The 14,192-nt window shown below is 40.2% G+C and overlaps 1 protein-coding gene across 1 annotated transcript in view; it reads right to left on the reverse strand.

Annotated features, from left to right (window-relative positions):
* Positions 1 to 3,686: 3,686 nt before the first annotated feature.
* LOC106604530 (relaxin receptor 1) overlaps positions 3,687 to 14,192 on the reverse strand; it is a 117,385-nt gene continuing 106,879 nt past the window's right edge. Inside the window, exons 17-18 of the mRNA XM_045718026.1 lie at positions 6,009 to 6,227; positions 3,687 to 4,445 (exon numbers count right to left, since the gene is read on the reverse strand). Of these exons, the coding sequence (XP_045573982.1) occupies positions 4,120 to 4,445; positions 6,009 to 6,227 (545 nt within the window). The 3' untranslated portion in view covers positions 3,687 to 4,119. The remainder of the gene's footprint in view (positions 4,446 to 6,008; positions 6,228 to 14,192) is intronic.

Genomic DNA, 14,192 nt, shown 5'->3' on the forward strand with positions numbered 1-14,192 from the left:
TTGTATAACAGTCTAGCTTCCGTCCCTTTCCTCGCCCCTACCAGGGCTTGAACCAGGGACCCTCTGCACACATCAACAACAGACACCCCACGAAGCATCATTACCCATCGCGCTACAAAAGCCGCGGCCCTTGCAACGCAAGGGGAACAACCACTTCAGGTCTCAGAGCGAGTGACGTCACTGATTGAAACGCTATTAGCGCGCACCACCGCTAACTAACTAGCCATTTCACATCGGTTACACTTGGACTATGTTAGTTTGTTGGTGATCTTGAAGCTTGAAGCTCTCAACCTGCTCCATTGTAGCCCTGTCGATGAGAATGGGGGCGTGCTCGGTCCTCTTTTTCCTGTAGTCCACAATCATCTCCTTTGTCTTGATCACTTTGTGGGAGAGGTTGTTGTCCTGGCATCACACTGGCCAGGTCTCCGACCTCCTCACTATAGGCTGTCTCGTTGTTGTCGGTGATCAGGCCTACCACTGTTGTGTCATCGGCAAATTTAATGCAAGTTTCTTTATTTTTACTCTTCTAGAAGCCAAATAAAATAAAATAACAATACATCTGTAAAATATTAAAATGATCAAGTTACATCTAGAAAGCAAACAAATCATGTATATTTGTTTTTATTTCCAAGTTTGATGCTGTGCAAATCTTAAAAACATCTGATGTAAACCACCACCAGGGTCAAATGCACAAGACACATAACTCTCCACTAATAACACATTCAGTAGTAGTGACATAATGTAGGCTACAAAGCCAGCGTTCACATCCAAACTACAGATTACATTACTTTTGCAGTTCTCCTCGTCCTTCCATTATTGAAGTCTGAGCACGTATGGGTGTATCATATGAAAGCAAGTTTCAATTCAGCAGATAAGCCTTTTTATTATTTTGGTCATCATGTCAATCAGTTCATGATAGCAAGAATCAAACAATATATCCACAAAATCATTGAATAAAAAATATTTTAGGACCAATCAAACTTTTTGGCTCTTGATTTTATTAAATATAATTACAAATAAAATAACAAATGATAACACACATATTGTAATATGTGGGAGTGACTGAGTGCAAATAATGTTATGATGACTTCCTTCCAAAGGAATGACACATTACCACTGTTATCAGCAACTGTAAATTGAGACCTTTGAACAAACATTCTATCATGCCTTTGAGAAAATGCCTCCTGCGGTCACCAAATCAAAATCAAATCAAATTCTATTTGTCATATACACATATTTAGCAGATGTTATTGCGGGTGTAGCGAAATGCTTATGTTCCTAACTCCAAAATTGCAGTAGTGTCTAACAATTCACAACAATACACAAATCTAAAAGTAAAAGAATGGAATTAAGAAATATACAAATATTAGGACGAGCAATGTCGGAGTAGCATCGACTAGAATACAGTAGAATACAGTATATACATATGAAATGAGTAAAACAGTATGTAAACATTATTAAAGTGACTAGTGTTCCATTATTAAAGTGACCAGTGATTCCACGTCTATGTACATAGAGCAGCAGCCTCTAAGGTGCAGAGTTGAGTAACTGGGTGGTAGCCAGCTAATGATGGCTATTTAGCAGTCTGATGGCCTTGAGATAGAAGCTGTTTTTCAGTCTCTCGGTCCCAGCTTTGATGCACCTGTACTGACATCGCCTTCTGGATGATAGCTGGCCATCAAAGATGGACGCAAACCCAAGATCGACTGCCCTTGGAACATGACATACTGTATCTTTGTGTTGCAATAGCAAATGCCATGAACAAGTCACCTCTGCTGTCGGCATAGCCTGCCTGTACATTAAATAAACAACATGAATCTGTCAGCAGTTCACTACTCCTCTCAGAGATGATGTCATAATTATTTCAAAGACAAAATGAAAACCATTAAAACATACAGTACCAGTCAAAAGTTTGGACACACCTACTCACTTAAAATCAGATACCACCTGGCGCTTCTCCCCTGACAAATAGATGTCTGACTCAGTAGCATCAGTTGCCCTCTTTGTGAAGAACATGCAGATTGTTTTTTTTCACATTGAGATGCAAACATGAGTCACTGAGCCACTTTGTATCATGGACCATTACAGTAGTGAGTTCTTGTGCAGTTTGTTGTTTGCTCTTTGCATGCACATACAGTACCAGTCATAAGTTTGGACACACCTACTCATTCAAGGGGTTTTCTTTATTTTGACGATTTTCTACATTGTAGAATAATAGTGAAGACATCGGAACTATGAAATAACACATATGGAATCATGTAGTAACCAAAAAGGTGTTAAACAAATCAAAATATATTTTATATTATAGTAGCCACCCTTTGCCTTGATGACAGCTTTGCATACTCTAGGCATTCTCTCAACCAGCTTCACCTGGAATGCTTTTCCAACAGTCTTGAAGGAGTTCCCACATATGCTGAGCACTTGTTGGCTGCTTTTCCTTCACTCTGCAGTCCGACTCATCCCAAACCATCTCAATTTGGTTGAGATCGGGGGATTGTGGAGGCCTGGTCATCTGATGCAGCACTCATCACTCTCCTTCTTGGCCAAATAGCCCTTACACCGCCTGGAGGTGTGTTGGGTCACTGTCCTGTTGAAAAACAAATGATAGTCTCACTAAGCGCAAACCAGATGGGATGGCATATGGCTGCAGAATGTTGTGGTAGCCATGCTGGTTAAGTGTTCCTTGATTTCTAAATAAATCACTGACAGTGTCACCAGCAAAGCACCCCCACACCATCACACCTCCTCCTCCATGCTTCACGGTGGGAACCACACATGCGGAGATTATCCGTTCAACTATGCTCCATCTCAAAAACACACAGCGATTGGAACCAAAAAATCGAATTTGGACTCATCAGACCAAAGGACAGATTTCCACCGGTCTAATGTCCATTGCTCGTGTTTCTTGGCCCAAGCAAGTGTCTTCTTCTTATTGGAGTCCTTTAGTAGCGGTTACTTTGCAGCAACTTGATCATGAAGGCCTGATTCATGCATTATCCTCTGAACAGTTGATGTTGAGATGTATCTGTTACTTGAACTCCGTGAAGCATATTTTTGGGATACAATTTCTGAGGCTGGTAACGCTAATGAACTTATCCTCTGCAGCAGAAGTAACTCTGGGTCTTCATTTCCTGTGGCAGTCCTCATGAGAACCAGTTTCATCATAGCGCTTGATGGTTTTTGTGACTGTACTTGAAGAAACTTTCAAAGTTTTTGAAGTTTTCCAGATTGACTGACCTTCATGTCTTAAAGTAATGATGGACTGTCATTTCTCTTTGCTTATTTGAGCTGTTCTTGCCGTAATATGGACTTGGTCTTTTACCAAATAGGGCTATCTTCTGTATACCAGCCATGCCTTGTCACAACACAACTGATTGGCTCAAATGCATTAAGAAAGAAAGAAATTCCACAAATTAACTTTTAACAAGGAACACCTGTTAATTGAAATGTTTTCCAGGTGACTACCTCATGAAGATGGTTCAGAGAACGCCAAGAGTGTGAAAAGCTTTCATCAAGGCAAAGGGTGGTTACTTTGAAGAATATCACACTTTTTTGGTTACTACATGATTCCATTTGTGTTATTTCATAGTTTTGATGTCTTCACTATTATTCTACAATGTAGAAAATAGTAAAAATAAAGAAAACCCCTTGAATGAGTAGGTGTGTCCAAACTTATGACTGGTACTATACATGACGAAACATCCCATTCCAGAACAGAGAATGGCTGTGATTTATTTATTATATACAATACTCTGTACAGTCTAGTCGGTACATGAAGCGTGGTGGACTCTACAGAAATGGATGCTTATGGGAATGATGATTGATGTTTTTTCTTATAACCATAAATCATAGAAGTGTGTCAATAATCACATGGAACTGAAAGCATGAATAAAGCCAAGGTCTAATTCTCAACAGAGTAGAACGGCACATAGTCCAAAGTGTACCTTTGAGCTCCTTTGACGTCTGTATAAATCACAGAGGATTTTTTTTAATCAACTACAACAATCAACATGCTGTAAACATGCTATTGCACATGAAACATCGGCATAAAAAAAAAGACCTGCATGGGAGTCAAGCCGCTCCTCCCTCTGCCGGGCAAATTATTGAACCTGAAGGGCATTATTTGGGGTTTGTACTTTCCACAGGCAGTGGCTGAGACATGCCTGATGTGCACGATATTGTGCAGGACATTTCCAAGGGATGCGTCAGGTTGTCGCCGGGCGAAGTCAGAGTCTGGCTGTTCTCTTGGAGTGGCCACATCTCCTGCAACGTCAATGAGGGGTGGTGGGCTGGGTGGCTGCTCATTAGTGGTCTCCTCTGCCTGTAGTTTTCCCACACCTGGAGGATGGTCTCTTTGAATGGCCGTGTGGTCAAGGTGTACAGGATGGGGTTGAGGGCACTGTTGATGGGCAGGATGAAGATCACCACCCAGGAGCTGATGGTTCCTATTCGGGAAGAAGATTACATTATTATCCATTTAATACATGAGCAATGGAAATGGATATTCTGCAACCCCATTCTCCTCGGTAGACATACACATAGGGCCTACGGATGGTAGAAAATGTGCCAAACTAAACTAGCCAGTCTGGCCAAATTTCACAAGGCATACATTTTTTACCTGAAAGTTACCCAGGCTAGATGAAATTATGTTCTACAAGCCAGGGTGGCTTGTACTCTAAATCCTTAAGTTCCATTCCTGTGTATAAAGTTCATGCATGGGAAGTAGGGTGAGGTTTGGTGGGTTGGCGGGGTGAAAGAGAAGAGACAATGATGGATCGAGGATGTTCTGTGATGCTGGTCCATTTGTAAACATGCTTTGAGTACAACCACACATTTACATTTAGAGTACCCATCAGTCTGGAAGTGTGCTATTCAATTTACAACCAGAAAATAGGATTAATTATGGAACTAATCTGAATGATGTAATGTTACAAACTCCCTGCTGGAGACTCATAGCAAACCATCTCAGAGTCCTCTCAGAGACACAAACACTAACTTTCTAACCTTTGCAGTAGGCACCCCTCCCCCACTGGAACCTAGCAGGCCAGGCTATGGGTTATAATGTCATAAACTGTCCTTTCACACCTAGGGCCGTGGCCATGGATTGGTTGACAGGGCAGTTGCTAGGGCAGTTGCTAGGGGGCCACACATCTGCTCCTCTTTCTGACTCTCCAGGTCACACACTTTTCAGTCTCTTTCAAGCAGTCACAGAGAAGGCAGCAAGCTCATCTCTGTCCTGCACAACAACGACTTGTTCATATCTATGGACATGTGGCATATATCTGGACATGTGGCATATATCTGGCCATGTGGCATATCTCTGGACATGAGGCATATCTCTGGACATGTGGCATATCTCTGGACATGTGGCATATCTCTGGACATGTGGCATATCTCTGGACATGTGGCATATCTCTGGACATGTGGGATTGCGTGCATGTTTAAAGTTAGTTGTGTATTTGTGTATATTACTGCTAGTTGTTCAGCAGCATATCAGCTTATATTTCTATACAGTCCTTTATCATTTATTACTGGTTTATTCTTTAAGATTCTGTATCTGTGCATTCTTGCCCTGGTGTGTTCATTTGGTATGTGTATATTCATTGCCTCTGTTTCTCCTGTTACAGAACCACTACCATTCCACTAGCTTTCTACACGTCCATTGCATGTCCATTGCATGTCCATTTCATTCCTGTGTGTGTCAATAAAGTATCCTTGTGTGTAACTCTGAGGTTGCCTTATTCCCCTCTGACCGGGGGAGGTGCTAGCAGGTCACAGATTGGCCCAAATGGAAAGTTGCTCTCTTTCATGCAAGTATAATATCTGTAAAAGAGACTGATTGAAATACTTATATTTGATGTAAGATGGCACTGCACAGTAGCCTACATATTGTATGTTTTATAGCCTTCAAATTGACCTTGTCTGTTTGATACAATGTTAGGGTTTCCAAATAAAATGTTTGAAATTATAAGATTAGTCACAGATTATGACAGTACTGAAATTCCTACCTGGAATCTCCACCTGCAACAGTGATAGAATCTTGAGGACAAAGATGGGTATCCAGCAAAGGGAGTCTGTGATGACGATGGAAAAGAACCTCTTGGCTATGGTCACCTCGTTCTTGATATGGTTACTGTATTTAGTCGTCTGTGTCCCTGTCCTCTGGATGTTGTAGAACATACTCCCATAAGACAATACGATTATGAGGAACGCTACCAGGTTCAGGCCTGTTGAGGAAATTACATTCATAAAATTGTTAAAATACTTTAACTTTCAGAACAATTCAAACAATTATTACAGTTAGCAGATAATAATAAAAGACAAACAATATTTACCTGGCTTAAAGAGAAGGAATATAATATATATTGTTAACAGGAAACTCATTCAACAATTTTAGATTAAGTTGTGTGAAAAAAGGACTGGGTGGGGTTGAAATATACTTCTCCCATGGGCAAAGAAAAACTAAAAAGGATTGATGATATTAATTAGCAGTAATTTTGATCTGAATGTACAAATTGTCCAAACAGATCTGCAAGGTAGATGGGTGATTTTAAATATGTTATTGGACCATAAACAGATATGGCTTATTAACCTATACAGACCAAATAATAATGATCCACGTTTCTTTGAAAATATAGATAATAAATGATCAACCCTACAAGCAATACAAGACTCTATTATTATGTTGGGAGATTATAATACTGTTTTAAATACCTCTATGGACCGTAAAGGAAATCACACTACAAACTATCACCTTCATGGAAATCCCAAATGTCATGGATATATTGGACCTAGTGGATATATGGAGGCTTAAATATCCTGACCTAGTGAGATATACATGGCCGAAGCTCAATCAAGCTAGTCGTCTTGACTACTTTTTTATGTCATTCTTGTTGGCACCAAAAATTTAACAAGTGTTGATGGGGGACAGAATGCGGTCGGACCATCAGATAATTGGCATATACATTGCTCTTACTGAATTTTCACATGGGCGAGGATATTGGAAATTTAATCAAAGCCTATTGGATGATAACTTGTTTTAAACTATGACAGAGGAATTTTAACTGAATTTTTCTGACGTAACATAGGTACAGCAGATCCCGTTATTGTATGGAACACTTTTAAATGTGCCTTTAGAGGCCATGCAATTCAGTACTCAGCTCTAAAACAAAAGCAATTTAGGTAAAAAAGGAGTCCATTTTAACAAAGGAAATAGAAGGTCTAACAGAACAGATACAGTCAATAGCAATACAAACTGTACCATAAAGGCTCAGAATAAGTTAGAGGAAAAACAAAAATAAATGGAGGAACTTATTCTAGAAAGGTGAAGTGTAATGTATTATAAAAATCAAGCACACTGGATGGAATATGGGGAAAAAGCATATGTTTTCATTTCAGTCTCCTCCATCTCCTTTAACCGAAGATAATTGTATGGATTTTTTTCTATTAATAATGTAAAATTAACAGCTGTACAGAAAGACTCATGTGAAGGCGAAAAGTCCGGGAAAACTCCAGGGCTGGATGGCATACCAGTTGAGGTATACCAAACGTGTTTTTGATATACTCAGAGGACTGTTATTAGCATGTTTTAACCACTCCTATGTGAAGGGTAGATTATTGGACACTCAACAAGAAGGTCTGATTTCATTATTACGGAAACAGGATACAAATGGTAAATATAAACATGCTGTCCATTTAAAAATATTGGAAGCCCCTTACACTGTTGTGATGCAAAAATTCTAGCAGCATATATAGCACAAGAATTAAGAAGGTATTGTCGGATATTATTCATTCTAATCAGACAGGTTTTTTACATGGACGATACACTGGAGATAATATAAGACAAGTACTGGACACAATAGAATAGTATGAAGAATCTGGGAAACCAGGCCTGCTATTCATAGCTGACTTTGAAAAGGCTTTTGATAAAGTACGACTGGAGTTTATATATAAATGCCTGGAACTTTTATTTATTTTATTTAATAAAGGTTAAATAAATAAAAACAATTTGGAGAATTTCTTTTAAAATGGGTGAAAGTCATGTATAGTAACCCTAGGTATAAAATAGTAAATATTGGCTACTTCTCAGAAAGTTTTAAACTGTCAAGAGGAGTAAAACAAGGTTGTCCACTATTGGCATATCTATTTATTATGGCCATTGAAATGTTAGCTATTAAAATCAAGATCCAACAATAATATCAAGGGGTTAGAAATCCAGGGCTTAAAAACAAAGGTGTAGAGAGCTCCCGAGTGGCGCAGTGCTCTAAGGCACTGCGCTGCAGTGCTAGCTGTGCCACAAGAGATCCTGGTTTGAGTCCAGGCTCTGTTGCAGCCGGCCGTGACCGGGAGACCCATGGGGCGGCCTACAATTGGCACCGCGTCGTCCGGGTTAGGGGAGGGTTTGGCCGGCAGGGATGTCCTTGTCCCATCGCGCTCTAGCGACTCCTGTGGCGGGCCAGGTGCATGCATGCTGACACAGTCGCCAGGTGTACGGCGTTTCCTCCGACACATTGGTGTTGCTGGCTTCCGGCTTAAGCAGGCATTGTGTCAAGAAGCAGTGCGGCTTGGTTGGGTCGTGTTTCGAAGGACGCACGGCTCTCAACCTTCGACTCTCCCGAGTCCGTACGGGAGCTGCAGCAATGAGACAAGACTGTAACTACCAATTGGATACGACAAAATTGGAGAGAAAAAGGGGTGCTTTTTTTTTATAAAAAAAAAATTAAGGTGTCATTGTACACTGATGATTCATGTTTTCTTTTAAATACACAATTTGAATCCCTCCACAGCCTCATAGAGAATCTAGATACTTTTTCTAACCTCTCTGGAGGTTACAACCAAATTATGATAAATGTACTATATTACATTTTGGATCACAAAAAAATGCAACTTTTACATTACCGTGTAGTTTACCAATAAAATGGTCTGATGTTGATCTGGACATACTCGGTATACATATCCCGAAAGAAGTAAATGATCTCACTCCAATAAATGTTTATAGAAAGTTAGCAAAAATCGATAAGATCTTGCTACCATGGAAAGGAAAATACCTGTCTATTTGTGGAAAAATCACCCTGATTAACTCTTTAGTCATATCCCAGTTTACCTATTTGCTTATGGTCTTGCCTACAACTAGCGAATAATCTTCCATGCTGTCCCTAGGAGGGGTGCGTCGCTTGAGTGGGTTGAGTCTCTGACGTGGTCTTTCTGTCTGGGTTGGCACCCCCCCTAGGGTTGTGCCGTGGCGGAGATCTTTGTGGGCTGTACACGGCCTTGTCTCAGGATGGTAAGTTGGTGGTTGAAGATATCCCTCTAGTGGTGTGGGGGCTGTGCTTTGGCAAAGTGGGTGGGGTTATATCCTGCCTGTTTGGCCCTGTCCGGGGGTATCATCGGATGGGGCCACAGTGTCTCATGACCCCTCCTGTCTCAGCCTCCAGTATTTATGCTGCAGTAGTTTATGAGTCGGGGGGCTAGGGTCAGTCTGTTATATCTGAAGTATTTCTCCTGTCTTATTCGGTGTCCTGTGTGAATTTAAGTATGCTCTCTCTAATTCTCTCTTTCTCTCTTTCTTTCTTTCTCTCTCTCGGAGGACCTGAGCCCTAGGACCATGCGTCATGACTACCTGGCATGATGACTCCTTGCTGTCCCCAGTCCACCTGCTGCTGCTCCAGTTTCAACTGTTCTGCCTGCGGCTATGGAACCCTGACCTGTCCACCGGACGTGCTACCTGTCCCAGACCTGCTGTTTTCAACTCTCTAGAGACAGCAGGAGCGGTAGAGATACTCTCAATGATCGGCTATGAAAAGCCAACTGACATTTACTCTTGAGGTACTGACTTGTTCCACCCTCGACAACTACTGTGATTATTATTATTTGACCATGCTGGTCATTTATGAACATTTGAACATCTTGGCCATGTTCTGTTATAATCTCCACCCGGCACAGCCAGAAGAGGACTGGCCACCCCTCATAGCCTGGTTCCTCTCTAGGTTTCTTCCTAGGTTTTGGCCTTTCTAGAGAGTTTTTCCTAGCCACCGTGCTTCTACACCTGCATTGCTTGCTGTTTGGGGTTTTAGGCTGGGTTTCTGTACAGCACTTTGAGATATCAGCTGATTAAAGAAGGGCTATATAAATACATTTGATTTGATTTAAATTATATGAGACAAACAATATCCCATTTTATTAGGAACTGCAAGCCAGACAAAATTAAACGGGCATATTTATATAATGAATATGAATTCGGGGGGGCAGAAATGATTAAATATTACAGCATTAGAGGTCTCACTAAAGGCTTCAGTCATACAAAAGTTATACTTAAATCCGAACTGGTTCTCATGCAAATTAATAAGAATGTCTCACCCCATGTTCAAGACTGGCCTTTTTCCCTTTATTCAGATTACAACCTCACACTTTCAGTTATTTGAAAAGAAAATCATCTCCCAAATATCGCAATTTTTCAAACACGCCATAGAAAGTTGGTTGCAATTTCAATTTAATCCACTAGAAAAAAACAGAACAAAAAATACAACAAATATTGTGGTAAACTCAAATATACTAATAGGTATATAAACATAATTTTTTTATTCAATAAAAAGGTATAATCTTTGTAAATGCATGGAGTTATGTCACACATGCAGCTAACAAAAATATATGAACATGTCTGCTCTACCCGAAATTACAAACAACTAATTGCAGCATTACTGCAAAAAATGGAAGAGGCAAGTCAAAGGGGAAAAAATAGGGAACTTGTCTGTCAGTCCTGCATTAAAGACCATAATTAGTTAAAGAAAATTGTGATAAATAAAAAAGTATACCAATTTCATTTAAGGACCAAACATGGACAGCTGTGCCATATAGATTGCAAAATAGTTGGGAAGAGATTTCCGAGGTACGGATTCCATAGCACATGGATTATGAACTGATACGCAAAACGACGCCAGATTCAAAACTTTTAGTTATTATACAAAATCCTTGCATCCAATAAAATGTTATATATGCGGGCAATACAACCTTCCAAGCTCTGCAGATTTTGCTGCAAAGAGACAGAATCATTAGATCATTTGTTTTGGTACTGTCCATATGTAGCTTGTTTTTGGTCACAAGTCCAGGAATAGCTGAAGAATTGCAACATTTACCTGGAGGTAACTCTGCAGATAGCAATACTGGGTGATCTGAAAAGTCATAGTCAATCGATCAATAATATAATAATACTTTCAGGAAAAAAGTATTTTTTAAAATTTACAATCTGTCAAAATTATGAGAATAGAAAGGTTCAGTACTTTTGTGAAACATCACAGCACAGTTGAAAAATATATGGCAAATAGAAATCCCATATGGATGGTGTTAAGAGATAAATGGGAGGGGTTGAATGGAGTTGAAGGTTGGGAATAATAACAACTAACAAGATAACTAATGTAAAACATACTGTGTCTGTAAAACGTATATAGGTTCAGAACTTTTGTGAAAGAAATAGATGGGAGAGGTTGAGGTTAGAGGAAGGACAGGAGTAAAAATAAACAAAATAGAACAACTGTAAAATAGACTGTGCTCGTAAAATGTATATAGTATATAAGTTGGAAGAAGAAGCCTAAGCGTTTTTGTTCACTAGTTTACTACATTTACGGGAGGGGTGGTAGGGTTAGAAAGTAATAAAGGAAAATATATTTTAAAAAAAGATGTGTATATATACAGATGAAGTTGGAAGTTTACATACACCTTAGCCAAATACATTTAAACACAGTTTTTAACAATTCCTGACATCTAATCCTAGTAAAAATTCCCTGTTTTAGGTCAGTTAGGATCACCACTTTATTTTAAGAATGTGAAATGTCAGAATAATAGTAGAGAGAATGATTTATTTCAGCTTTTTCTATTTCATCATATTCACAGTGGGTCAGAAATTTACATACACTCAATTAGTATTTGGTAGCATTGCCTTTAAATTGTTTAACTTGGGTGAAACGTTTTGGGTAGCCTTCCACAATCTTCCCACAATAAGCTGGGTGAATTTTGGCCCATTCCTCCTGACAGCTGGTGTAACTGAGTCAGGTTTGTAGGCCTCCTTGCTCGCACACACTTTTTTAGTTCTGCCCACACATTTTCTATAGGATTGAGGTCAGGGCTTTGTGATAGCCACTCCAATACCTTGACTTTGTTGTCCTTGAGCCTTTTCGCCACAACTTTGGAAGTATGCTTGGGGTCATTGTCAATTCGGAAGACCCATTTGCGACCAAGATTTAACTCCCTGACTTATGTCTTGAGATGTTGCTTCAATATATCCACATATTTTTCCATCCTCATGACGCCATATATTTTGTGAAGTGCACCAGTCCCTCCTGCAGCAAAGCACCCCCACAACATGATGCTGCCGCCCCCGTGCTTCACGGTTGGGATGGTGTTCTTCGGCTTGCAAGCCTCCCCCTTTTTCTTCCAAACATAACGATGGTCATTATGGCCAAGCAGTTCTATTTTTGTTTCATCAGACAAGAGAGTACTTTCCAAAAAGTACGATCTTTGTCCCCATATGCAGTTGCAAACCGTAGTCTGGCTTTTTTATGGCGGTTTTGGAGCAGTGGCTTCTTCCTTGCTGAGAGCCTTTCAGATTATGTCGATATAGGACTCGTTTTACTGTGGATATAGATACTTTTGTACCTGTTTCCTCCAGCATCTTCACAAGGTCCTTTGCTGTTGTTCTGGGATTGATTTGCACTTTTCGCACCAAAGTACGTTCATCTCTAGGAGACAGAACGTGTCTCCTTCCTGAGCGCTATGACGGGTGCTTGGTCCCATGGTGTTTATACTTGCGTACTATTGTTTGTACAGATGAACGTGGTACCTTCAGACGTTTGGAAATTGCTCCCAAGGATGAACCAGACTTGTGGAGGTCTACAATTTGTTTTATGAGGTCTTGGCTGATTTTTTTTGATTTTCCCATGATATCAAGCAAAGAGGCACTGAGTTTGAAGTTAGGCCTTGAAATGCATCGACAGGTACACCTCCAATTGATGTCATTTAGCCTATCAGAAGCTTCTAAAGCCATGCCATAATTTTCTGGAATTGTCCAAGCTGTTTAAAGGCACAGTCAATTTAGTGTATTTAAACTTCTGACCCACTGGAATTGTGATACAGTGAATTATAAGTGAAATAATCTGTCTGTAAACAATTGTTGGAAAATGTACTTGTGCCATGCACAAAGCAAATGTCCTAACGGACTTGCCAAAACCATAGTTTGTTAACAAGAAATGTGTGGAGTGGTTGAAAACGAGTTTTAATGACTCCAACCTAAGTGTATGTAAACTTCCGACTTCAACTGTATGTATGTATGTATGTATGTATGTATGTATGTATGTATGTATGTATGTATGTATGTATGTATGTATGTATGTATGTATGTATGTATGTATGTATGTATGTATGTATGTATGTATGTATAGTATTGTCACGGCCCCTCCTCTGCAGTGCAGGGGTGGTTCCTCCTGCAGGCAGAGGAGGGTCGTTAGTGATTGGAGCTGGCGTGATTGGAGCCATCTGGGCTCAGGGTACTTAAACCTGCTGCTTCACTAACCACTCTCTCTCTCTCCTCCAGGTATGATCCTGTTTTGTTTGTTCTTTTGTAGGTTTACTTAGTTTCCACTCAGTCATGTTCACACACACAGATTCATGCATCCATGCACCTCACCTACACCCTACATTATGACATATCCACACCTCATTACTTTTTCTTTGTTTAAAGTTAATCGTTTTTTGGTTTATAATAAAGAACCTTTTGATTGGCCTATACCTGTTGTTCATGTCCCCTCATTTTTGCCACAGGCTATGAGCCGGCCTGTGAGAGTATGTACATGTCAGGAATCCCGCTTCCTGAGTCTGTTTTCTGCCTGAGCTGACTGTTTTTTGTTTTGGAGTCTTTTGTCTGAGGTTCCTGAACGCACCCTGTCTGGTTGCCAGGCGACGAAGCTAGGCGGGAGAACTTTTGATTACCCGCACCTGCATCTCATCAACCATCTGCACACCTGGTCCTGATCATCACCTCTTCATAAGCCCTGACCTGACATCCATTTCCTGCCGGATCGTTAGCAATGAACAGTATGTTGTGCCAGCGTATCAGCCTCATGTTTCCTGAGTTTGTTTTGTTATTTTGTACTTGTTCCCGGTTACTCACTCCCGTTTACTCTGTCTACAGTCATTCTCCCGGA

The sequence above is a fragment of the Salmo salar genome, chromosome ssa05 (genome assembly GCF_905237065.1).
Source record: "Salmo salar chromosome ssa05, Ssal_v3.1, whole genome shotgun sequence".
In the NCBI taxonomy this organism is placed as follows: Eukaryota; Metazoa; Chordata; class Actinopteri; order Salmoniformes; family Salmonidae; genus Salmo; species Salmo salar.